Here is a 27963-nt window from a genome sequence, read left to right as displayed (position 1 = left end):
CAGGAAGGATCGCGGGGGGCAGAGCATTGGCGCTTCGCTTGGCGGACCGTGGGACGCTGCTGGCAAGGCAGCAGAAAAGGCAGATAAAGAGACTGTGGGAACCACGGCACGAAGTGCAGGAGGGAGGCCAGCCCGCTGGGGGCTAAGGAGCGGAGATAAAAAGTGGGGGGCAGCGAAGGAAAGGGACCCCATCATCTCATTCAGCTGGGGGCATTTCCCTGTGAGTCCGGGCAGCGGATGCCGCCGCCCTGAGTGACCCCATAAGTCCCATACACGGTGTACTGGAAAGGGCTTCTCCCGAGATCCGGGCTCCCGGGCGAGTTCTGCCCTGCATGCACGGACTTGTCCGGGCAAAGCCTTCTCGGGGCTTCCAGTTCTCCCGGCCCGGGCCCAGCGGCGTGGCCCGGCGGTGCGCCGCGGCGCTGCTCCCCTAGAGGGCGTGTGGTTTACAGGCGACGGAGGCGGCCCGCGCTCACAAGCTCTCTGGGCTCCATAAAAGGGGAAGAGGCGGATCAGTTTCGCTCTCGTTGAGAGAGGACCGGATTGGAAGACGGGCCGTATAAAGCCGGCTACGGAGGAGTGAGACAAAGCAGTCGGCTCGGAACTGGACCTGGGAGGCGGGCTGTGCGGCGGGGATCATCTTGCGGGGGCGCACGGAGCGCCAGGCTCGGACTTAGCCGGGTGTTTCGGTGGCTTTGTTTCTTTTGGGCAAACTCGCTATTTTTTGCTGCAAGAGAAAATAAGGCAACATCAATGAAGGAGAGAAGAGCGAGCCAGAAATTATCCAGCAAATCTATCATGGATCCTAACCAGAACGTGAAGTGTAAAATTGTGGTGGTTGGTGATAGCCAGTGTGGGAAAACAGCTCTTCTCCATGTCTTTGCTAAGGACTGCTTCCCAGAGGTATGTCTAACCCGCTCACGCTCTGTCTCCTGGTCCCGAGATGGAGCAAAGCCCGTACAGCATCTATATTTAACCTCCACGGGTGTTTCTCTCCCGGGCAAAGTCTTTTACAATCGTGCAGACGTACCTTTGCTTGTAAGCCAGCCACTGTGATTTCACTAACTTACTCTGCAGTGCAGAAGGGAAATGATTACATGTGGGAGAAAGTGCGTTTCTGAACCCAGCTGTCTGTTTCTACAACTGGTTCTCAAATGCAATGAACGATGTCAGACGGGCTTACTGGTGTGTCTGTGGATTTTAAAGACAATAACGTTGTCCTTGTTTCTCTCTTTTTATTCAGAATTATGTCCCTACAGTATTTGAAAATTACACGGCCAGTTTTGAAATTGACACACAAAGAATAGAGCTGAGTCTGTGGGACACCTCTGGTAAGTGACCTGCATCATAGCAGATGCCTCGTGATTATTTTTGCATTCATGTCATACTTGTGACTCAGATCAGTCTTTTAATAATAAATATTAACAAGTGTTGCTAAATCTAAATATTTGCTCCTGTGTGACACAAATACCCATTGAGCTTTTACTGAATAATTCCTTCTTTCAAGCAGGAATTTCAACTGCTTTCTAGTTTAATAGTCACCGGTAACCGGAGAAGGCATTGTTTTAATTTGCCTCAGTTGTGTTTAGCCTCTTTCGCTTCCCCCCCCCCCACCAAAAGTTCTTGTAGTAATTAGCCCAGCAGATGGGAGATTATTATTGCATATTATGAGCCTTTCATTTTAATATTTGTCATCACTGCTGTGAAAGCCAGCAGGGGTTCTCCTTGCGTAAAACGTGATTATACAAAAACAGCAAGTTTAATAGTTATGCCGATATCTGAGTGGGTTTGGGGTGTTTTGCTGAACTGTTCTTTATTCCTCCTCCCCCCCCCCCCCAACTGTGGGCCCAAAACTGCACACAAATAGCTGTAACTCGGGCAAGGGGTGTCTGACTTCAATGGGACTACTTGGGTAAAGTTTCCTAGTGTGTAACCGTGTGCAGGGTTGGGTTCTAAAGCCATCAGGGGGCTATGGGGTGAAGAAGTAACCTGAGAGCTGGAACTCTGTGGTACTCCTGATGCCTGAAGGGAAGGAAGTACAGCCATGTGTGTAACTATAGGGGTATAAAGAGACCCATCCTAAACCCTTCCCCAACTTTTAGCTTGGGAGGTGGGGGACAACAGTGTATGGCCCCTCTTTCAAATTTTTGTTTAATTTCCCCACTACCCTAACAGGCACAAATGGCTTAGCACCTAGTCCATTCTTGCTCCTCCACCACAATCCAGTTCTGCAGCCTGCAGAGAGAGGAAGCCCTTCCCACAGCTCGACTGCACCGCTTTTCCTCCTCTTCTACTGCAGGGTGTGTTGTGAGCAGGGCCGTGAGTCTGTGGATCCCTGACCTGAGTCACAAGATGAGACCACAGGAATCAGAGTGGCCTCAACAGCGGTTGCGGGGGGGTGGGAAGGGAGCTAAACAGAGCTTTTGGGGGACACAGACTTGTGGGGGGACAGGAAGTGTGGAAAGGACAAACCTCCTAGAGACAACAGAATACATGATATAGGAAAGGCTTCCTGATAGGCCAGAGAGCATTGGGGTAACACGCCTCCTCAGGGAAACAGAAAACATGGGAATGGACCAAAGGGCGGAGGTGAAAAGAGGGTACATGACTGGGTATGCCACCAGAGGGAACCAGAGAGCATATCGGGAACTGACCTGGGAGAAATCAGAACCACTGGGCTGGAAAGGGAAGGAAAGGTGGAAATCAGGCACTGGGGAGACAGAGCTCTGACAGGAGGGGCAGATGGCTGAGAAGGGGAGGCAGGAGGTAGTTTTTTGTAGGGGGAGTGGCGGAAGAATCTTTTGAGGGTGGCAGGTGGAATGGGAGGGCACTGAACTCCAGAGCAGGGTAACAAAGGGATTGGGTAGAAATGCAGAAAGGGATCACTCAGTGAGAGGAAGATAACGGAGTGGTAGAGAGCGACCAAAGGCGGGAAAGACAAGTGAATGTGGGAGTTGGCAACCAGCACCCAGTGGTACAGAGACAGTGGAATGTGGTAAACGGACAGACCACCTTGTGAGTGGAGGGGAACATGAGTCTTGAGCAGGAAACAGAGCAGCACACCGGGCAGCAGAATCCAAGGAAACTGAATTAAATTGATCTTCCCATTGTATAGCCTGGGAAGCAAGTCCTCTGTCAGGAGTACTGCCCTGTGCGGCTTTAACAGAACCAGATGAAAAACAACATAGACAAGTCCTTTTCTGGCTTTGCAATAATTTTAGGACTCAGGCTAGACTTTGCATGAGAGCATCAAGTGCCAAACCAAGTGGCTGTTTGTGTTGTACATGAGGCTAAAATCGGGAAGGGAGTTCAGGGAAAGATAAATCATTTTCTTACAATCCAGCATTCAACTGCAAAGCAGCAGCCTTTGTGGGATTCTTGATAGAATCTACTGTAAGACAGGAACTAAACATCCCCTACTGCCTTGGTGACCGACCCTAAGGAGCACATTATTGCTGTTCACATCAATGGAGTGTTTGCCTCCAGATGTGAATGGCAGCTGTATGTGGCAGACAGCTGCATCTGCTTCTAATTCTCTTTTTCTACAGAGGGATTCTCCCAGCCATTTACATTATGCAAGAAAAGGGAGGGGGGATAAAAAGCTCCATTAATGAGAAGATCCTGTCTATGTTGTAATGGAAGGAGAATGAGCATGACAAGTAACACAGGATATAGTTTGACATGACTGGAAGGGCTATCTTAAGAGTCCTGGACGCTAGCATCTGTGCTCCCGGACCATCATCCTGTCTTGGTAACCCCTGTTCCCCTTACAGGACACTAGGGGAGTAAAAGATAAGATATGTGTACGCATGTGGTAATGTTAGATGAAGTCAGCTGATGCTCCTATATGATTTTTTTAGTGGGTTCCTTTGTGTACCAACTTTTGACAAAACATAGTGCTTGTCTATTTCCCTGGCTCTGGGAGGTGTTAGACCCAATGTTAACAAGCAGGATGTTGGAGATAAGCCCTAGCCAGTCATCAAGCGGTGGTAGAGAGAATATAATTCCTCCTCTCAGTTTTAAATATGGACACCAGAAAAGCAGTATTTAGGTTTGATTGTTTCCCCCTTCCAACTGTGTTTCCCACTCCTGTTTCAGAAACACTGACTCAAATGCTTTGTGATGGATTCTATTTCAAATGTTAACTGGCATGCTAACAGTTTCCCAGGGGTTCAGCTTCTCTGTATGCTGATGTCTATCTGAGGGACCTTGCATTCTCTAACTACCAGCCAAGTAGTTAGATCTTACTTTAGATCAGTAACTTCCCAACATTTTAGGGCCTGCTGTATCAGTTTATCAGATGAAGATCTCAGCTGTACAGACCTCTCCCAAACCTCCTATTCACCTGTGCCCACCCTAATTTGCCATGGCCTCTTAAGTGCCATGGGAGAGACTGGAACTGAGAACAGCCCAAGATCCATTGCAAATTACAGCACCAAGAAGTGAAAGGAGCTAGTTAGAGCTGACATATTAAGGCAAAGGAGGGGAAGCTGGGAATGACAATCACAAAAGTCCAAAGTGTCAGCAGAGGTTTGAGTATCTGTGATAGGGAACCACAGCATTAGACCAGTGAATCTGGGTTGAGGAAACTGAATAGGGCATACAACTCCTTTCTCAAATATTTGTACTTGGTCTGATCCCTAGGCAGGTTCATAGTTTATGTAGATGGCCTGTGTTGGAGCTGGGCCTGATGAAGGCAGCTCCTCCTCCAAAATGGCAGGATGATCCTGATACTGGAAATTAAATTCATATAGAGGGTTTTTTAATATTGGTAATTTTTTGATTTAAGATAATTGTCTTTATTCTGATTGGCTAGGTGTGATCTCTGATTTTTTGCTGCACTATTGCCTGGGAAAGCAAGTAGTTTCACAGCCCATACTCAATAGTATTTTCAAAAAGCAAGATGGCTAACAATACAAACAAGTAAGGGTTACAGACTTTTAGAGTGTAATAAAACAGGTTTGAGTTTTCATTGCTCCTCCACAGCATAAGATAACCATTCGTTGCACAAATAAACTCTACACAGTAGCTTTTTAAAGTCATAGAAAATCACCAGTGAGCAGATTTGTATTGAAACATAATCTTTATTTTTATTCATTAAAAAGTAGCCCATTCTTCACAGGTCAACTCCTTTGACCTACAAAGGTTTGAAATCAGTGTGAAAAAATAGATCCGACATATTCATGTAATGAAAAATACATTTTGCAGTATTTTAAAAAGGGAAGAAGTAGTCTTACAGGAAGATATACCTGAAAATGCTTAAGAACTCCTACGCAATACACTATTTGGGTCCTGATCAGGGACCTAATATTTGCTTGAGTTCAAATGTGCAGGATCACAGGGTCAATATGCTTGCAATTTAAAACTAAAATTGTCGGAGTGGTAAAGCTGAAAGATAAAACGAATACTTCGTTTTGTATAAAGCATTGCAGAATGATTGATTTAGTGGTTTGGGGGTTACAGGTAAAAAAGTCACATTCTGAAAACAGCCAGCTCCCATTGATTGTTAGAATAAATACTACCACAAACCTGGGCCACTCAATACAAAAATCACACCAGACAAGAAGACTTTCAAAAGATAAATTAACATTTTTGTCTTATCTCAAGTTCTTGTTGATTTGGTATTATTTTACAAATCTTTGTCCTGTTTTATCTGTTGAATTAGAGTATAGGCCTGAACTCCCATTAAATTCAGTGGTGGCAGGACTGGGCCCACAGTGAAATTCAAGCTATGAAAATTATTTTATAGCACTGGTATATTTTTGCAAATTATTATTGATTTTAGGTTTATATATTAAGAAAACATCTGGCATTCAGTGTATTAGAAAATCACATTACAACACACTGAGACAATAACTCACATTTAATGATGCCACTTGGAATACATTTATATATTTTACATAAAAAAGATGCCATTTAGTTGACTTTGACGGCAATATACCCAAGACATTTCAAGATGACTTTATCAGTTTCCAGTATGAATTTTTAATTGTGTTAAACTGTCTTGTGTGTTTTCTTTAAACTACAGACAGCTTGCATCAAGATTCCAGGCTAACTGATTAATACCTCCAATTAATTGACGTTGATGGAAGTCTTGCCATTGAGTTCTTCAGGAGACAGATATTGCCATTTCAAGGCCTAATTCTGCTCCCATTGAGGTGAATAGCAAACCTCCAGGCATGTATAAAGCAGAATCTCACAATCCTGCCTCAGGGTGGTATCAGACCCCAATGTTAGCACTGATGTTGGCTACATATAAAACTTCCCAATATATACTGTACGGTCTAGGACCACAACTACAAAACACCTGGCACCACATGCTGGATGGTTGGAGACATTTTAAAGCCAAGAGTAAATTTATTTGGAAAGTTTTTAATGAATTTCCATCATCAAAGTCTCTAAATATGGGGTTAGGACATTATATGTTTAAAAATGTGGACAGGGTAGGAAGAAAGATTATCTAAAATATTTTCTAGTGCTGTCTAAACCTGTAAGTCTTTACAAGGATTAAAATTTCTCCTAACATAAAGGAAAATGCCTGTCAAAATGAGATTTAACTGGTATAGAACCACTAAGCCTTTTTTTCAAATTAGTGCTATCTGGTTGCAATATCATTTCATTAGAAATTATTTCACTCTGTAGTGATATTGTATGATAGTCTCTAGCCAGTTAGGGTATAATATGTTCATTTTGTTAAGCAGAATATTTCAGAGGAATATTCCATTTGGTGCCTGAAGAACCTTCAAACAATGTTATCTCATGGAAACTTCGATGGGTATCTACACGTCAGACTTCTTTCAGTCTATCGTTCAGACGTCAAACTTTAAATATATCCTGTTAGCAAGTTTTTGCCTTCTTACATTAAAATTACTTTTTTAAATTCACATTTCTTATTTGTACAGCAAAAAGCTGTGAAGCAGTAAGAACATTTGGGGCTTTAAATATATGTCTGTCTTTCTCTCTCTCTCCCTCTGTCTAACTATAGACTGTAGGTCATTTCTGTAGCATACGTATGAAGGTTGAAATGTGGACTCTGTGCCGAATACTCTAATAAAATAATTCTCTACAGAACCAGAAATAGTACTGCAGTGCTGGGGATTAGCATATAATTAAATCCAGAAGGGCCTTAGAGCTTCAAACAAATTAGCTTTACTGTGATTTGCATGTGCTCAGTGTCTGTGTAGAAATGTAGCATTAATTACGAAGATCTTTCCACTGAACCGTTTTGCAAAATATATAAATTATTAAATGCAATTCTTATATGTTGCAGCTCTAAAGAACCGACAAAAGCAGAAAGCACCATGGGGGTATTTCAGGGTTTGAAATCTTTGTCTTTCAGATCACTTACTAGTTGTTCAAGTTTGGGCCTATACTCTTTAGTAATAGTTGAAAAAACACATGATTTCCACATAATTTGTTCATTTTTTTTAAAAAAGAGTACTGTCGATAAATGGGAAATGGAGAAGATTTATAAGTTGTCAGGGAAAAGACCAGTAATTAAAGAATATTTTTTGTTTAGGGTGAAAGATTGCTAAATCCATAAATACACTAAATTACTGTGAATGCTTGTAGTACTTTTTGCATTTGGAGATGATAAATCATTGAATTCTGCCACATAATAAATAAAATGGCCTTAATTTCCCCAAAATTGTTCACTGAAGCATTAAAAGAAGGATGCCAGCAAGAGAGATTCAATGAAGTGTGTAGTTCTTAGTTACCATCACAGTTTTTTTTTGTCATTTTTAACACGAAGTTAGTAACTAGACAGTTCAGGCAGTTGATACGGAATAATGCAATCTTTCACCTGTGGGTCACTGGTTATTTGACCAATCAAAAAAAATGGCCACAAATTGTTAACATCTGATGGCTGTTTTCTGGTCCGTAAGAAATGGAATAATGCTACTGTACCAGTGTCATGTATTCCATACAACATGAAATGACATCCTATGGACAGTCTCAGTAGAGCAGCCAACACTTGCATTGAGCAAGAACAATGAACTACGTAGAGTTGGTCCCTCCTAAGTAGTTCGGGTTAAGCCACATTGTGTAGGCATAGTGGCGAAGAGCTTTGTGTGCTCTGTGGATAAACAGAGGATTGCAGTTGCCAGTAAAAGTTATCTGGCATCTTACACTATTGCTAGTACCCTGCTCCAGCAAAGCACTTAAGCACATGAATAATTCTGTTGAAGTCATTGAAAGTACTCACTTGCTTAATTTTAATCATGTGCGTTGGTGCTTTTCTGGATCAAGGCCTAAATGAATTTTTAAAATGATAATGAATGTGAGTTTTGCTCAGTTAACTCTATATGAAACATAAGATCTTAAATAGGCAGTTATTAAAATATTTAGCCGATTCAGGCTTCCGCTATTTATGTAATTTGCCAGATAGAACTAAGAAATAAAAAATTCTGTTGGGACCAGTCTCTGCCACAGAATAACAGGAACGTTACTCTGTCCACCAGGTTTCGGATAAACTGTAAAATGGTTGAAGTTAGCCCTGACAAAAATGTGGTCGTGATTGTCACCAACAAAATAAAAATGTAGAGTTTTGACTGGAGTATGGCAGCTCTGTTTGTGAAGTCTCCTCCTCTTCTCTGGTCTTGGCATGGTTTCAGATTGGTACACTAACTTGAGAAAAAGATGGAACAGAGTGTTATTGAACTGCATTCAGAAGGTCTGTGTAGACTGGATTCACATTCCTAAGATTTTTTAGGTCCTGAGAATTTTATGTGGAATAAATGATGAAATATTACATTGAATTGAGTCATGCAGTTAGGTTTTTTATTTGTGTAATCACAAAGATTTGGTGATTGCTGCTGAATGAAACCAGTAAATATATTTCTTCTGTTGAAGCATTCCACATGGTCAGTACTTTAAAATATTCCTATTAGTTCTACCGCACACTCCCTCAGAGAAAAGAATGTGTCCCGTATATCTAGTTTACAACCAAACTGACAGATCATACTTAACTATCTTAGTGTTCAGCATTTTAACATGAGAGACTCAAAAGGAAACAACATAAAAAAACCAACATCTGGAGTTGGTATGGTGAGTGGAATCACAAAGCTGAATTTAGTAAGTGGATGCCTTTGTGTATGCATAAATGCATATTTGTGCACATATATGGTATATGTTGTATCGTTGAGGAGCAGTGACTGAGCAGTTAGGTATGTGTCTAAGAAATTAGTTTCTGGGTGAGGCTCTTTAAGATTTCTCTGTAGCTGGCAACTTTTATCGTTCCAAATATTAATGATCTTAAAGACAAAGGGCTAATCCTGCTCTTACTTGTCTGAGCCATGCTGAGGGGGAGGAAAGGTGGGAGCCATGAAGTGGTTCACACAACTAACTAGTGAGCACAGAGCAGGATAGCTGGGGGTGGAGTTTGTGATCTACAAAACAGTATAGGTCTCCTGTTAGCATCCGTGACGTACCCCAGAATATCTGCCAAGGACTGCGAGCACGGCCATGCAACCTATCTGGCCGATCATTCCCTTGAGGCTCTGGAGTGCTGGCAGATTTAACAGCAGGAACAGGTATTGGTGGGGAAGATGCCCCCATCGCAATACCCCTTCACAACAGAACAGGATTTGTAAGAAAAGAATGTATTTTCATGTGTATCAATAAGCATAATACGTACATTGGCGTGAACTCTTCCCTTTAATTTCAATTGAGTTTCGCCATGCATGAATTAGTCCTAATATGTCTTATGTAGAAAGCTAAAAGCATTTGCTCTTCATTTGGGGGGGGGGGGGGAGGGGAAGCATATGATTGTTTCCTTCTTTGGGATATTTATCCATATGATTTACTCTGGATTTTTCCTTTTTGAAAGGCCAGCTAAGGTGAAGTACTAGTCCCGTACATACCGTGTCAGGTCTTCTGATGGAATAATAGATATAGAACTCAGTGTCCGTGTGATTGAGAGCCCACTGATATCAAAACATTACGCAAAGGGGGTTAAATAAGCAACTATTGAAGCTATTTTGTAGGACACAGAAATCTAGAGGCAAAATATTGGCCTTGTGCATTCCAGAAAGAGGTCAAATTGAGCTCTCCTTTACACCAGAGTAAATACAGCAATTCAGCTGAAGCCAATGTAATTTTTCCAGATTTATATTGGTATAATTGAGAGCAGGACGTGGCCCAGTATTTTGAATGTTTACTTTGTCAGGCCTACTATATCTGATATTTTTCCTCTAGTGTTTTGTTTAATGTTGAAGAGTGCTAAAAGTTTTTTTTTTTTTTTTTTTTTTTTTGAAGAGCAACATTCTGAAGCTATGAATATTCATTCATTCATTGTGGGATTGACATTGTTTACAATTCTTGTGGGGGAATTTTTAGAGGGGAAGCCCAGTTTTGTCAAACTACCTTCTACCAACTTGAGTAATGCTTCATTGCCCATATGTTGCTCCTAATTTCAAAAACAAAATTCCTGGAATTCTTGCAGTTCCCTTCTGGCATAAGCTGTCCAGCTGGAGTGCACTGTGATGTGCGCTCACTGTTTCTCTTACTTCCTTGTGTAACAGCATGAACTGTTTGTCTTTCAGGGAGAAACTTACAGAATTTTTCTCTTCTGGTTAATCATGATAACTTACAGTCAATTAGCTGTGGATAGTTTGAAGAAAATAAGGGATCTAATTAGCTGATGAATCATACAACACATTTAAAAAAAATGTTACACTATTGTATCATAAAAATGTGATATGCCATCTTTTTAGGCCCATGGAATAGAGAAATACAGAAACTTAATTATTTGTTTTGTGTCATAGGTTTTCTTAAGCTATAGGTATACCTTTCTTAAATCAAGCCCCCAATTCAGTCCATGGGACTACTCATGTGCATAAGAACCCTGCTGAATCAGAGCCCTAATAAATGGAATTTTTACAGGTCTCAGGTCAAATTCTCTGCTAATGAAGATAGATGAAACTCCTTTGAAGTTAATGGATATGCACCTATTTACACTAGCAGAGAATTTGGCCCATAATCACCTATCTGAGTCCTTTAGTCAATACCTATTATGGCCACATTCCTACAGAGATTTATGTTCATGCTTAACTTTACACACTGAGTAATCTCAGTGAAACCAATGGTGCTACTCACAGTGTGTAAAGCTAACCCCATGTATAAGTCTTTGCAGGGTTGGGCCTATGTTTATACCACATACGTTTACTGGAGTAACTTCTGTACAGTATCCTAAGGCTTTCCTTCTTTGAGCAAACACCATTTTATTCTAGCCTTGACCATTTGAAGACACCTTTAAAATATGCAATGGTGGGCCATCCTGCTGCCTCTGAGAGGCCTATGTGCTAACATAAGGGGATTCCTTCCAACTAGGCTTCTGAAAAACATTAAGATCTCCCAGCATTCACCCAAGACTCATTGACTATACTGCTTTAGAGAAAGTTTAGTCCAGCTTCTGGAGGGGGCCAGAAGTAGAGTACAAAGTGTGTGTAGAAAGAGCCTTCTTTCTTGACAATACCAGCTGATTTTTGCCAGCTCCAGGGATTGTCAGTTGTGATAAACAGTGGAGAGACATCCAAACTTTTAGAATAATTGGTGTAAGAGATGGAAAAGACCAGGTCACCCAGTCCAGCAATGGGTAATGGCTCCCACACTTTCTGATTTTCTATAGAGTCATAAAAGAAAGATACACAAAAGGCCCATTAGGTCACACAAGCCTTTGGTGGGGTCATACCCAAACCAAAGGTCTCACTTTTCGAGACATGCCTGTCACCAGCTCCATGTTCTATCCCATATCTGATTTCACTCTTTGGGCTGTTAGGGAGTGTCACAGCTGCTTTCAAGCTTGCAAAGGAAGTTTAATCACTGGGTTACTAACCTGATTAACTATCTAAGGAAGAAATCACCCTTATTTAGGGCTAGGCCTAAGAAGGAATTGGAGCATGGAGAAGTAAGCACCAAAAATAACCTTGGAAATGTAGTATGTTTTGGAAAAAGGATAGTGACATGCCATTCAAGAGCTTTACTGTAAACCTTCTGAATAAGTTTGCATGACTGCAGAAGAAAAAGGAATATTAAGCAATAAAATCATTTCTTTTTTCTGGACAGGGTCTCCTTATTATGACAATGTCCGCCCGCTTTCCTATCCAGATTCCGATGCTGTCTTGATTTGTTTTGACATCAGTCGGCCAGAAACCCTTGACAGTGTGCTAAAAAAGGCAAGTGTATGAGAATATTTTTTTAATTCAAAACTATTTATAAATCTAATCTATTTTTAAAACTCTGTAATGTGGCACTATTTCCAATCGTATAATCTTCAGCATTTGATTGTTTCACTAAAATAACCCCATAACTGCACTTTGCGGAGCTAGAATTTTAGTCCATCATTTGAGAAGACTGAAAAATACTCAAAGCAGAGGCATTAGGAGAGTGGAATTAAATAGAATATTCACTCCCAAAAGCCCTTTGCAAGTATTTTAGTGGCACATAATGTGAAAAGAAGGAGTGGAGCCATGAAGAAGCTGCCCTTCAAGGCATGCTCCTCTAGCAAAGGGGATTAAAGACTCTATAGCAATTTGCACTGGCACAGTTAATACTGGTCTGCCCAACATTAAGACCTCCACCATAGCCTTTACTCCACGTTATAGGGGTGGTGATATGCAGTCAGTGGAAGAGCCAGTGACAACATGACTCCCAAGGAAGGGGACTCAAAGCAATGTGGAAGGCCTTGCTTTCAGATGCTCCATGGTCTGCAGGATTAGTGCATGATTTCTCAGCAAAACTAAAGCTCAGCTATGTTTGAAGGCCAGGCACCTGCTCCTTTGTGACTTCTCAGACCTCTCCCCTTTCTTGGTGCAGCATGAATCAAAAATTCTGCAATGTTAACTTCAGAGTTTACTGACTACCTTGTCCGCTAATACAGTTTTTTCCATGGAGATTAGGAGTTGGGCCATTTTTGTTTTTCCTCCTTTATTTGATTGGATTTGAAAGTAATATAACATTTTCTTGTCTGAGCATCACCATCACTGACAATGTCAACAAAAGTGTGCGAACAGGTTGGGTTTTTTTGTTAACGTGTCTTCCTGTCTGGTTCTTCATATACTGAACACACAATATTTTAGATTCTGAATAAACAGTGGGTACTGTGTTTTCATTGGTTCACAAAAGTGTGGTAGATTTTTTTTTTTTCCAATATACATGTAAAAATTAAAATGTTCCCCATCAAATGTTAATGATTCTAAGATTTGTCAGATTTAGGCTGAAGGGACTTGAAAAAACACCATTATGAGTTTATGTCCATGTTCACGTACAGTATTTTCACAAGATATACAGTACACTATTGTGTATTCAGGATTAAGCATATTATTTGATCAGTACAAATTGATTCTCCACAGATTAAACACATTTTTACAGCACTCAAATGAAGCCATGAGCCAATATATATGATTATCTTTAATATGTTTTATATTTGTCTGAGACCTGCTTGTAATTCGTCATTTGAGGAACTGTTTGAACTAGCTAACGGCAACACCCTTTGCTATTTCTACTGCAATGTGATTAAAACCAGTGAATCATAGGATGAGAGAATGAGATTGTATATTGTTTAGATTTTAGGCGGGATCAGGGCATGACTCTGACAATCCTTACGTAAATGGACATTTCAATTGAAGTCAGCAGGACTAGTGGGTGGGTAGGGGTTGCAAGATCTGCCCTAACTTGGAAGCTGCTAGTTCATATGCTCTTAAATCCTCCAAGTCAACTTGTAGCATGGTTACAAATTAAACAAGTACCAATGTAATGTATTTGTGTAAAAAATGCTTCCTGTGAGTGTTACCAAACTCTAATCCTGTTTCCATTGCCTCTTTTCACTAGCATGCTTTAATTAATCTAAATAATGTATTGCATTACTATAGTAACAAAATAATATTTTACAGTGGAAAGGTGAAATTCAGGAATTTTGTCCTAACACCAAAATGCTTCTGGTGGGTTGCAAGTCTGATCTGCGCACAGATGTGAGCACATTAGTGGAGCTTTCCAATCACAGGCAGACACCAGTATCATATGATCAGGTATGTGTCATATCTCATTCTTTCCACTTGTTACTTGGTGGTGGTGGGAAATAGGCAGTTCAGTAACATTGCATTCACTTTTAAGAGAAACTGCCCTCCTTCTGCACTGAGCTTATTTACACTAAAATAGTTAGATGTTGTTACCTACTGATCTCCATAGGTGAGTCTGAAAACACCAGAGGCTGTGTATTCTGTGCCTGCAGAATTCACATGTTCCTGCGGACTTGTGTCCCAGAAGTATAAGCTCTCACATAAATATGTTTCTAGCTCTAAGGGTTGCAGAGAGAACCTTTAAAAAGTGAACTGAATGTAAACTAATGTCATTTTGCTGAGTCTCTAGGCAGCCTGACGCAGCACTCTGTTAACACATACTAGGTAACTTTTAGTCTAGACCAGCAGGGTCTACACAGGCCACTTAATGTGCAACATGTCGTGCTTTAGAGTTCACACACCTCTCGTGTGCATTGCCGCTCACGTGGAAAAAGACAGTTAACTACAAGCAGCACAGTGCAATCAGGGCATCAACCTGATCTTTAAATTTGAGTGCCCAAATTAGGAATCAAGGTGTCTCTGATGCTAACTTTGCTAATGTCTGTTGTATATGCAAAGCTGAGTTTTGGTGAACCCCAACATTAGGGCAGATTTAGTGGTAGGTTTAAGTCCTTAAAAGTAAATTGTTCCATATATAGTGAAATGGTGGCGCATTTTGCACCCAATACTGTACTGTCAGTGTAGCAAACCTATAACAGGGCACCAAGGTGCTGTGATATACAAAAGCACCTGGAATTTTCCTCATCTCACCACTCCAACACATTTTCTTTGCTTTATGAATTTTAAAAGTGCGTTGACGTTTAACAAACTTTAAAATGTAAAACAAAAGTGTGGCAGAAACTGTTCAATTATCACAACAGAAATACTCGGTTTTTCTTTATTTAGAACATTCTGTGTTTAAAATGATCAGAGAAACAGTCTGTTGCAAATTTTGGCCAAGATTCTTTTCTCATCTGTGTGGTGCATATGCATTCTTGATGCCAAAGTTCTGCCCTTCCAACATGCTTGGACTCCAAAGTGTGTCCTGAGGATGCAATATCAGAACTGAGATCAGCAGCGTGAATCTAAGAACCCAGACAGTCAAGTAGAGCTGTCATGTATTTGTTACAGTATAACTGGGGTATGCAACACAGTTGTACATGGGGTATTAGGAAACACTTGTATGATCCATGTAGTTTATCATTATTATTCTGAACTAAATTTTAATTCTCTTTGCTGAGGGTGTTTTCCCTGTTGACAGATCTTTTAATACATTGCTGAAAGAGAATTTATTGTAGAGTGTGGTGCGTTCTTCAGCCACACTGCCTCTGATTGTATAGCCATTTACATGACGAAACTGCGTGCCTGTTGCTCAGTAACTGAGGACTTACAAAAGACTATAAATAAAGCATTATAATGGAATAGTGTCAGCTTGTTCAAATGATGGTTAAGCACAGCGTGTTTGGTAATGGAATATGCGGGCTTTCCTCTCTAGTTCATTGATTTGAATCCAGCCTACATTGACAGAGACCAAATGTTGATACCATCTGATCATTGTGTGATAGGTTACCTGAAAGGGTTGGGAGTGGGGGCCAGTTTGCTAGTGGAACATTGTGTGTGCACATCACAAAAGCTGCTACCACCTCAAATGACTTTAAGTTGGCAGTTTTAGAGGAGAGATTAGAGACTGAGTGGCTTTCTCCAGTTTAGAGGTGACCTCTCCAGGATAGAGGCACATTGATGTGGACACAGAGGAAAAATGAGAACAGACACATGCCTGGAATTAAGTGGCAGGCGCAACATACAGGGAAGGTGTGCTACTCTCCCGTGGCTCATACTCTCCTATGCCAGACATGTAATTGGTTCTGGTGCAGGGGTTACAGGACTCCTTACCATAAAATGCAGGGTAGGCTCTTCTCAGCCTACCACCCAGGACTCGGTTCTCTGAGTCCTAGCACCCTCCCCACTGCGAGGGAAACAGAGGGTGCAGCAGGGTGGGGACCTCAGCCCATGAGTGACACATGGTCTCACCCTATCACATGATCCTAAGGCCTACCATCAAATTCCCAGGCCTTTTACCTCTAGGAACCGTTCATTTTATTCTCTTCACCACACTGGAACTGGCTGCAAGTTGTCACAAATAAACAATTCCACCCCAGTACCTCAGTTTGGTACTAAGCATGTCCCCTACTTAACTCACTGCTGGAAGAGAGCCAAGAGAGGCTCCAAGTGGCCCCTGCACCGGCTTAAATCCTTGGAGCAGGGGAATGCTGGCCAATCAGCATCCCTCTCTTCAGCTGACCAATGGGTTCTAGAGATTCCAAGGGGGAGGTGATACATCTTGGCCCTTGGTTAGTGTCTTCCTCCCTTTCACTGCTGGCCCCATCAAGTTCCCCCACGCCGGTGATGCAGGTGGGTATCATTTGACAGGGCTGTAAGGAGGAGCTGCTGCACAACAGATACCTTTTCTGTGCAGAGTTAAGGATTTGATTTTTCAGGCAGTCAGCCCAGTACCTTTCAGGATGAATACAAAAGTCTCCCAAACGAAAAAGCTCAAATTTTCTGAATAGGAAAAAAATCTTTTTCAGGGATAGACAGGCCATTGTCCTTATGTACAGCTTTCAAATTATGAGTATTTCCTCACAGGAAACAATTCTTAGATATTTGTACAATACGTTTTGAGTGCATATCCCTATCTGTATTTTGCAAAAAACCCAATGAGTTGCTGTGAGTCACTTTGCTGTCTTAGATTTGGTTTTTACACAATAATATGTATGCAAACAGAACTGAAGAATAACCGTATGGTTTACTTTGGCTTTGTACAAAACCTCCCTATTGATTGCGGTTCCTTTTTCTTTTTCCCCCCCTCAGGGTGCAAATATGGCCAAACAGATTGGAGCAGCCACTTACATTGAATGCTCAGCCTTACAGTCAGAAAACAGTGTAAGAGACATTTTTCATGTTGCCACATTGGCATGTGTAAACAAAACAAACAAAAATGTTAAGCGGAACAAATCACAGAGGGCAACAAAGCGAATTTCACACATGCCTGGCAGGCCAGAACTATCTACAGTTGCTACAGATTTGCGAAAGGACAAAGCGAAGAGCTGCACAGTGATGTGAAGGATCTAGGTTTCCTTAGGAAGAAGGAAGAGACAATGCTTTCAGAAAAGGCGAAGATTCAATGAAGTGCACAGCCAAAGTGGTATATAATGTGTGGGCTTAAGTCAATACTTTAAAGGATACTCTTCACCTTTTGTGTGAGATTGTATTTAGGGATTCAGCATGTAGACTAAGCAGTGGGAAGAGATGGATCTGAATGAGACGGCTGTCAAAAATGTTACATGGAAGAAATGCCAAAAAAGGAAAATATTTGAATGTGCTAGAGAAGAGGAGGAAAAGTAGCACCTCAGAGAAAGAAGATGTCCTTGATAGTGCTTGTTTGTTTTTCTTAAAGATCTGTTTCTGGATACCTACTTTGATTTAATTAAAATAATATTTTAATGTTCCTTTTTAAAATTAAATTAAGATGTTAATAACACATCCTCATCATTGGGGCCCTAGCCCCATGACCTTACAGTTAGTTTTTCTGCAGGATATGATCTAATGTCCTTGTAGCTCATCATTAAAATGGAAATTATATCCAGACCCATGGGTCATCCGGAGGAAAACATTGTATATGAAAAGCTTGGAAATTATGCCTTCCTGAGATGGCTACACAAGCTAAATTGGAATATGATAATGATGATAACCTTTTGAGACTTCCCAGTATTAAGTGCCCTAGCACAACAATTAGATCAAGTAGAAAAAAATTACCTGCTTGTCACGGAACTTTCAAAACATTGACTATTTCTGTCCATCATTGTGATTGTACTTAAAAAGTAATGCTCTTAAACTTTATCGTTTTACATCTTCTATGTAAAGATATGATGTACTGTATGGATATGTCATTGTAGGTTGAATTGCAAAATCAGATGAAAGGTGCTATCAGTTATGATTACAAATGATCCTCAGTTTAAAACCTAATTCTTACAGCCTTAATGCCCAATCCTGTTTAGGTGCTGAGAATCCTCAGCTCCTAGTCCTCAGGAGTGGAGGTGCTGAATTTTTCCCAGGCCCTATGGCTGTGTAATGGAGAAGTGATATTCTGTGGTACGGTTTTTTGCAACTATGTTTAAACAAAAATAACAGTACACACATGAGCCAACATAGCCAAGTTATCTTGTATATGATACATTCTAACAGGGCTGTATTTGGTGACCGTCTCTTATTACAGATTTCATTTTCTTATAATGAGCGCTGTAAGGAAATGGGACCTTAAGGAGCCCCCAGTGGAAACTGGATACTATTTTAATCCTAAAGGACTAATATGTGCATATCCAGACAGTGGTCATTAAACATTACTTCAGTGAACCGGATTCAGTCAACTTCTCTTTCACTTGCTGATTACTATAGTTACATGAAATAAATCAATCAGCCTTTAAAATAGGTTGCAGATGTTTACTGACGAATTACTGTCATGGCTTCTTTTTAAAAGGATACGCTAAGCTCTGACCAGTGTTGCTCTAGCTTGTTGAAAACGAGCATTCTTTTCCAGTGATAATGCTTCATTTTTGAAAGATTAAAGTGGTGTTTGCTTTAAGTTGTGGCAGGATAGAGGATGATGGTAATTAAAACACTCAGTTCTACGTGCTACCAGCACTTTGCTTTGTTTCTGCAAAAAAGAAAAAAAAAATACCATTCCAGTCATTTCTCACAAAAAAACCCAGACATTTTACCACCGTAATATGCTTTTGACTGATGCAACAATATGCTTAGGGCAGTATTACAAAATAGCTGGCAAGTGCTTTCTGTATTTAAGTATTGTAAAAAGAAAATAAGTTATAACTGTTATTAAAACAGGACATTCATTACTTCTCTTTTTTTTTAATGTTGAAGTCACTTTGTATGTTTAATGTTTCTGCAGTATTTATTAAAATATCTTTTTTTCTTTGAATAAAAAATAAATAACTAACCAAGTCTTAGTGTAAATGACCTGTGTGGCCAGTTCACTGTAATTTGTGTTTGTTTTCCTGACATTACTGTACTGAATAGTATGCTGTGTACATCTTGGAGTTTTTATGCAGTCTGAATGAAATTGTGACCTATCCTTGTTGCCTCTCATTTAAGTTATGCCATTTTGGTATGCTGCCATTTAAAATTGGGTCACTTGTCTGAATCACATTTCCAAAAAGTTACAGGGAGATAGCAGGGAGTAGAAGGGGAGTAAACTGGTGCAAATAAGTGAAATATAGTCTCCTTTTTGTTCTTTCAAAAATTGAATGCCTGTTAAAGAAGCTTCCAAACATTCAAGGTTTGTCTACAGTATAAAAAAGAAAGTTGTGTTCCTAACTCAGCTTAGCTACCTGCGTTAGCTAACTTGGATTAAAATAGCCAAGAAGACATGGCAGCTTGCTTTTAATTCGGGTTACCAGCTGGAGTTCAACCCCAGGTTTCTCTGTTGGCTTTAACTTGAGCTGATATCCTGAGTTTAAAACAGAATACCATCATATTTTGTAGTGTAGATATAGCCTTAGACTGCTGTAACTTGTGAGCCTGCACTTTCTGCAGAATTTCCTATTTTCCACTGACCTTGGCAGCAATAGGTGGGTTAATATTTTGATTGTGATGAAACATTCTTCACTGATTGCTCTGTATTAAGTAAAACCAGACTTTTCTTTAGCATTAGGCAGGCATGTCTTCTCTCATCACTATATGACATATTTATAGTGGCCTCTGAAGGAAAAACTCCCACTCCACAAGGGAAGGTTGAGTTTCCAAGCTTCCTCTTAAAATATTTCAGGATAATGGTGGAACAGTGAGACTGAACTCCTGACTCCATTCAAGTCAATGGGAGTTTTGTTACTGATTTCAGTGGGGTCAGGATTTTACTCTGAATGAATTCTTCAAACTACCCGCTCTTGAGGAGCAGCAAGTGCTTGAAAGGCAGACTCCATTTCAAATAGTCACGTTTGTCTCTCTTTTCTAACTCTAGTTCCTTTTATTTGTGAGATTACAATTTAATAATATTAATCATGCTGGACCAGCCTTATGATTGGAAAGTCCTTAACCAAGAGTTAGCTGAAGCTAATAGGAGAAGAAATTAGGTTCTGAGTTGTGTCCTCCTCAAATCCTACAAAAAAACCAAGCCATGAGTTGGTCTAAGTTTCTTTAAAGTTGCCACAGGTTCCCAAGCAGTTGACTATCTTGGTAGTGTTTAAGGTTGTTCTATATCCTGGGGAAAGGATTGTCATATACCATCTCCCAGGGTATTCAAAGTAAAGCTGAAGATGTATAGAAAGGTGGATTTGCTAATCCTCTCTTTAATTGTATATATTGAATGAAATACTGAATCTGTGAATAAGTTAGCATTTAAAACATGGGTCTGTTGATAGGATACTGTACCTTAGTTTCTTGGCAGTCAAAGCACACGTTAGCTGGTCATTAGTGCACACATGGAAAAATAACTTTCATTAGAATATCAGGGTTGGAAGGGACCTCAAGAGGTTATCTAGTCAATCCCCTACTCAAAGCAGGGCCAATCCCCAATTTTTGCCCCAGATCCTTAAATGGCCTGCTCAAGGATTGAACTCACAACCCTAGGTTTAGCAAGCCAATGCTCAAACCACTGAGCTATCTGTGCCCCCCAAATGGTATTGAAACTATGGGTTTAAAAAAAATGGAGAAAGGGGGGCAGCACCTAACACCTTTTTAAGAAACTTTCATGAAAAGCCAAGTAACTTGCAGTCTATATTTTAAGCCAAAAAAAATGAGCAATAGAAAAGTTTTGCTTTTCTCAAATGGAATAGCTGTGGTTAACAGTATGTACAAAAGTAGAATCCACATCAGTAAAAAAGCAAATGTTTTGTTTGCTTTTTGAGGATTTGAAGTTTGTAAAATTATCATCCCCTTCAAACCTATAGTTAAGCCTACTGAAAGAAATGGTAAATCACAAGGTCTTTTATTTGTAATCTCTGGTAAGTGTCTTTTGGAAAGAGATTTCTCTGAAGTGCCATTTTGGTCCTGGGAAATATATTTGGCAGATTTGCATTTGTTAGTCCATTCCCAAAAAATACTTGGCTTCTGCCTCTGTATTCTTCTATTGCACAACTGGGTTATGCAATCATTTACAGTAAACGAATCATCTTACTAGATACATAAACAGCAGAAAACTATCAAAGGGGCCACAAGAGAACAGTGCTACAAAACACTGCAATATTTTGTGATGTTGAACTAGAACTGACACTGAAATTAGGTGGCTGTAAGGAACAAAGAAAGATCACCAGGTTGAATATGTGCTATTCAGCAAACATTTACTGTATATAAAAAGACCTAGAAAACCTGTCTGCAAGACAGGAATGACTAGTCAGTTACCAGTCATCAGAGTGGCAAGAGTGAGGCAGAGAAAAACCTCAGACTGTTTTAATATTGCTGGATGAATTCAGGTCAACTCAGCAAAAGTGAAATTTTAAAAAAATATGCCAATCATTCTTGTATAGATCTCCCTCCACCGGTGGTGGACTTGTTGACTCAAGGCACTGGTAACATACAGAGACCTTTTCATCAGTAAGTTACTGGTTCAAAGCAGTAGCACTAAGTCACCATCAGATGATTGCTGTTTGGTGACTTATCTGTGAAGTGAGTTCATAGTCTCTGCCTGGTTCCCAGCATGGAAAGAAAGCAAATCTACCATAACAGATGTTCCTGTTCACAGTCTCAGAAGAGAGACTACAGGCTGAGTAGGACTGGAAACTGAACTAACTCTTTCACCCTCAAAAAATGGCTCCTCTGTGTCAGAATCTGCAGAGAATGGTAGGGAAGCTGGCACTATTGCTGCCTTTTCAACTAAAAGATATGACCTGTGACTCCTATGTGGCATATCTTTGTACATACAGCACTTGGCACAGTGGTGAGTGGCTGGGCCTCCAAAGAACTTCTATACAAATAATACATGGTAGAAATCTCGCAACACATTAACGTTTACTTTAAGGAACATCTTCCTTTACAAAGCAAAGTTTGCTAAAACATCATCTCACAGACCTTCAATCCCACTCAAACCTATCCTGAGTACTGATAAGACTAATTAGTCTTTGAAAAGGCCACATCTACACTAGAAATAAAGCCATGTTAGAAGAACTGAGTTATATACAATCATGCTAAGAAAGTCACTGCAGTTTCTAAATAGGGTTGTAAAAGGGTTATATGTCCAATCTATACACTGGCCTGGCAAAGCATGTTTAGAACAAGTTTTATCTCCAGGGTAAACAAACCAGAAAAATCATTTATACTTAACATCAGACTGACCAGCTTATACCTTATATCCAAATAGATGCTTTATTAGTCTCTTACTAGGAAATGAACTTGCCCAGCCTCCTGTCCCTACAGAATTGCGGAAGAGTAAAGTTGTTCCACATCCAAAAAGAGATGTTCTATTTTCCTCTAAAAATAGATCTGTTTGCAGAGCTACAGCTAGGGAAGGAGAGAGGAACTCCAGAGAAAGGGCTGTGCTTACCCCATTTTTAGAAGCAAGCAGTGGAAAAGGGGGAGATCCTACAGCATTAACATATTTTGTATTTCCTTTCAGAGCAGTGGTTGGGAAACCAAACACTTCACTGTTACCGATTATGGGACAAATCCTGCATAAATAATTCAATTTTGATTCAGCTTTTCAACTTCAATTTCCTATTAAAGTCAATAAGGCTTTGCCTAAGTAAGCACTGAGTAAAATCTGAGTAACTGGACTGGGTTGAACTCAGAAGACCTGGGGGTTCCTGGTTCTGCCAACAATTTGTTCTGTGACTTTGGGCCAGTCACTTCACTTCTCTGGGCTTTTGTTTCCCCTGCCACGCTTTGTCTGTTATGTCTATTTAGATTATAAGCTCTTCAGGGCAGGGACTGTATCTTACTATGTCTGTACAACTAGGGCACCAGGGACCAGATCTTTAACTGGCACAATATTCCTCCTTGCTGATATAGCAAAATCACGCTAAGAAAACTGTTGACTGGTATTCACCACAGTGCTCCCCACACAGCCTCAGAGATGGGGGGGAGGCTTTACCTGGGCCAGCAGGGGAAAGAAAACCCCTGGCCCATCTGAGGATTTCATCACTCTCCCTTCCTTGAGGAGGACCTGGAAGCTGACTGGTTGGACAGAGGAATAAGCCTATTGGCTCCTGTGAGCTCAAGGGGTAGGCTTATTGCACATTCCCCTGCTTGGGAGTCCCATTCTGTACCAGGAAGAAAACTCCCCTCCCTTGGGGTTAGAGTAAAATATATATATTTGCTGCAGGCATCATACTAGTCATCTTCTTGGGGCTGGGAATTGGGAAGGAACTTTTCCCTGCCAGGGTGGGGTGGGGTTTTTGCCTTCCTCTAAGCATCCTAGGGATCCGGTGGGTTAGTTAGGTTGTAGAATTCATTTTGTGACAACCTGGCAAGTACCCAGTGCAATAAGGGTCCCAGTTCTCTGGTAAACTGGAATTGGAAGCGGATTAGGAGAAGGAATCTCCTAAAGAAATTGGGGAATGGGACTGGGGCTCCTAATGTGTGATACAGTGAAGCAACAATCCCCTGTCCCCACTCCCTAAGCTCTCAATCAAGGGAGGGTGGTGGGGTCTCAGTAATGGTGTTGGGATCAGGTTAACAGGGTCAGGGCCTGAGGGAAGTCCACCACCAGGTGGAATAGATTACAAAGGGAGGGTGACCTGAACTGAATGAGTTATTGCCAAATAGTTCACAGATGTGTTATTTAATAAAATTGCAGCCTAGTTAAACCACATTCCTGCTATCTTGTCTTTCTTCTTGTCTGGGACAATTGGTGCCTTTTAAAATGACCATATTACAACAAATGGCAGATTTCAAGCTAATATCTGCCCTTAGTTATACCAGTGTCTATTTAGAGTAACTATTGCAGTTAGTCTGGACTGACCCTGGTGTAAATGAGTGAAAAAACTGACCCTCTGTATGGTACTCAACTAGTGTAGTTCAAACTGTTAGTAATATCACATATGTCATAGTATACCACTTATTTGTCACAAAATATATTAGCTTCCAATATCACTTGTCTACTATGATCATCAACAATTGTCTTGCCATTAATAGTTCATGGACGACAGGAGAAATGAAAGCAGCCATCAAATGCATTTTATGACACCTTCAAGAGAGGAAATGATGTATGTGACAGCCTTATTTCTAGGCTTATGGTTAAATTGTCATTGAATATACTGGAGTGCTTCACTCTCCTCACTTGCTGTGCAACACGCATAATTAGTTTTCAGTCGGAAGTCGTACCTCACATGCTCTGTGATGATATTGAAGGGGGGCAGTCAAGATAAGCTGCCTCAGAGGTTCTGCTGGAGCCCTGACTGCTGCTGAATGTCCAGAGAACAGTCTGGCCGTGAGCAGTTGGAGTTTTTCTCCCATCTGCGCTTAGCTGAAAGCTTGTAATTTTTTTCTGTTCTTATCCATGCTGGCTTTGTCTCCTTCCCTTTGAATTACAGCAGTGAGTTTTGATGACCAACCAGTTACTTCAGCCAGTATAGAATGTTGTTGCTTGCTTACTTACCTGTGTCTCATGTAGGGAACACATTACACTTGTGCTTTGTATTTTCCTCCCATTCAATCCAGCAATTTCTCCAGAACCCAGGATGCCAGCAACTTCTCTCCACCACACTAGCCCACCTGGCCCAGGAGGACCAGGCAGTTACTTTTTCCTAGTGTCTGAATTCATGGTTATGTTACTTTTTGTGAGAGGGCCTTTTTTGGCAGCTGCTTCACTTACATTAGCAAGAACACTTTGCAAGTTATGTATGATTGGGTGAGTGCCACCACGCTCTGGTGCAGCAGGATGCATGGCCACTGGTGGCACAGATTCAAGAGGGGATGCAGGGTGGAGCAGAGGAAAGGGAAGCTAGTATCAAAGTGCACTTCCTTTCTCCAGTGGGAGAGACCAATGAGGGATTCCACTAATACCTCTTCCAGCAGAAAGGATTTCAGGGTGAGATCACCAGGCCACTAGCTGTCTCCCTCCAACAGCAGGATGTATTGTGAAAGCCAATAAAAGCCCACTCCCCTCTTTGTGCAGAAGGACTCCACTAGTGACCTGCTCCCTGCTCTACCAGTAGGAAATGCAGAGGCAGAAATTTGCTTATGGCTTTCCCCTGAAGAAACTTCTCGATTCCTCCTGTCCTCCCAATGCCAGATCTGGGGTTAAAAACCTACAAGCACTCAGCTTTCAAAAGCAGAGATCATTCATAATCCAGGGGACTGTGACCCTTGTTTAGCTTGACTTTAAATCAGGGCAGCTTTAGCAGGGGTTCATGGATTCAACTGCACCCACAGAAATCATGAAACCAAGGGTGACAAGTCTGAGTGGCGCTGTGACCCCATGCACCAGCAATGCCTTGAGTGAGGAGCTGGGCCCTGCCCCCAGGACAGAAGCTGCCGTCTTGGGTGAGTGTGGGGCATACTAACTTCTTCCCCCACCTTTGGGGTCCCTTCCACACTGGGCCAGGATTAGGGTTGTGGTGCCGGGGCAGAGGGTGCTGATATGTGTGATTGGTACACCCCTTGACTACAACTTCAAATCGTGTCCAAGAGTTTGGTATAGTACACCCATTGAATCGGGAGGCTGCATCCGCTCCTGCTTTAAATAATAATAGTACTAGCAGTGATTAATGTGACAAGAGTTTTTATAGTTTTGGTTTTTATATTTTCTGTGTATATGTAATGAAACAACTATTATGTTAGTATTTGGGCTGATTACCTAGTACTGCTTTCTTATAGAACACCAACCAGTTAATTTATAATATAATTAAAGTGGATTTTTATTCACAAATGTTCAACATCTAATTGTGATAGAGAAGAGAGTTACTATGTATATGAATTACTTTATTAATACACCTGCAAATGTATTGGTGCATTTGAGACACAAATGTGGATTACAGACATAGATGAATGTCAATTTTTACAAGTGCTCAATACATAGTGTTGTTTGCATGATGTTTATCATCACAAAACCATGAGATGCCATTATGTATAAATATCCAAAGAGAAAGACTGGCAAAATGCACCTTTCTGTGAGAGTTTTAGTTTCAATATTAAAATCTGCAGACCAGACCCTCAGCTGGATTTAAATTGATGTCATCACTGGAACTAGACTCATTTTCATCAACGGGGGTTTGGCCCTCTATTTTTGTCTTTATGTGCAATGTATAAGCTGCACTGTACCAACCTGGAAATCGCTTTCACCAGTGAGTAATAGCTTGGAATAGTTCAGCTAGCATCATACATTCCAAATACATCAACAGAATCTGTGACTATTGCTGTCCTTGCTGAAACCCATTTAACTACCAAGGAGAAATTGCTCCTTCAATCTACTCTGCTGCTGGTGCTGCAGCAGGTAATTGGTTGATGGGTCTTTCACATGGCAGGCAGAGGGGAAAAAATTACTTTGGAATATATTCAGCTGCAGATGTAGTAAGTCACAATTAATAGTACTTACAGAGTAGTTGCTCTGTAGCACTGGAGACTACCAGAGACAAGAGTTTTGCAGGGTATCCTTCCTAACCATGGTATTGAAGGTAGGGGAATTTCAAGGTAGTGAGGGGTGTGGAATCAGCCATAAATATCGCTTAGAGAAAATACCGAGGATGATGGTGGCAACCATGCTTAGGGCTAAAAGAAAGTCTGTCTGTTCATAAAGCACCATAGGAAGTGCTTAAGAAAATGCCAGTCTTGCAAAATGAAGAAATGAATGCAATATTCCTTAGTAACACTGACTGACAAGATCATTTTTTCAGACTTGCCTTACATGCTGTGTAAGTGAGTCACATAGCTAAGACCTGCTCGGGTGCTTATCGTCTTATATGTCTGACTTTCCTAAAACAATTTCTCAAGCTTTTAGTGCTTGAACAGACATATTTTGACCATTTGTTAAGTTGTAGTGTTCTGTTTCGTCCTGGAGTCTTCCCTCCTTTAAGGCTTCTGCACAGCTCCTTTTTCACATACTCAGTTGGATACTTGCTCTTCTTTTGCCTGTAGAAGAAACTCTGTTGGTGCATACCAACTCACATGGTAGAAGCTAATTACTGATCGTTATTTGTGACTTATGTAAAAATCAAGATAAATGACTTATTCAATGTAAAAATAAATAAATGTAAAATAAAAATCCCTCTCCACATTAAAGCAATGTTAAGGCTTCACAGGTAAGCTCTCAAAAGTCAGGAGATGCCGAAGTTAAGGTTAAGCGTGAGACCTTAACTTTGCTGCCATGTGTATATGCATTACAAGGCAATCTTTGATAGCATGATCACATATTATTCCTTAAATAATACAGTATAATATCTAAATTGATCAGGAACTTAGGTCAATATTTTCAAACTTAGTTGCTTAAAGCAAGGCATCTAAATCCATATTTAGGCACCTAACTCAACTGCATGATTTTAAGAGGTTCCGAGTATTTATAATTCCCATTTTAGGCAAGCAGGTTAAATAACACACATTTTTGCACAGAGTTACACGTACACAGAGGGACTAAAGCATATGGACTATACTTTTGTGATTCCTTGTCTACTGAGTCACTTAAATTTATATGTGTGCATTTAAATTTCTGGTTTTGGGATTTGGGGTACCTAGGCATCAAAGGCACACAATTTTCAGAGATACTAACTTTAGGTGACCAAGTTTAAAAATGTTGGCCTAGGTTCGTTATCATAATGGTGTAATGTGTCTTTGGTGTCTGTGCCAAATGTCAGTTCCCAAGATCAGTGGCTTTTCTTCCCTGTGGTTTTCAGGGATGATGCAGATTGATTTACCTTATTTTGCCCTGTGAAGTGTCAATGTGTTTTCAATCCCCTGAGAGTACATA

At 40.7% G+C, this 27963-nt stretch overlaps 1 protein-coding gene across 1 annotated transcript; it reads left to right on the top strand.

Annotated features, from left to right (window-relative positions):
• The first annotated feature begins 546 nt into the window (after positions 1-546).
• RND3 (Rho family GTPase 3) lies at positions 547-18932 on the top strand. Its single transcript, XM_074967328.1, has 5 exons — positions 547-903; positions 1244-1331; positions 12067-12176; positions 13893-14027; positions 16929-18932. The coding sequence occupies exons 1-5, from the start codon at positions 754-756 to the stop codon at positions 17178-17180; spliced, it is 735 nt and encodes a 244-aa protein (XP_074823429.1). The 5' UTR covers positions 547-753; the 3' UTR covers positions 17181-18932.
• Positions 18933-27963: the final 9031 nt, after the last annotated feature.

Source organism: Natator depressus, chromosome 11, assembly GCF_965152275.1.
Source record: "Natator depressus isolate rNatDep1 chromosome 11, rNatDep2.hap1, whole genome shotgun sequence".
NCBI lineage: Eukaryota > Metazoa > Chordata > Testudines > Cheloniidae > Natator > Natator depressus.
The sequence above is the reverse complement of the archived record's forward strand: the minus strand, read 5'-3'. Positions and strand labels throughout refer to the sequence as shown.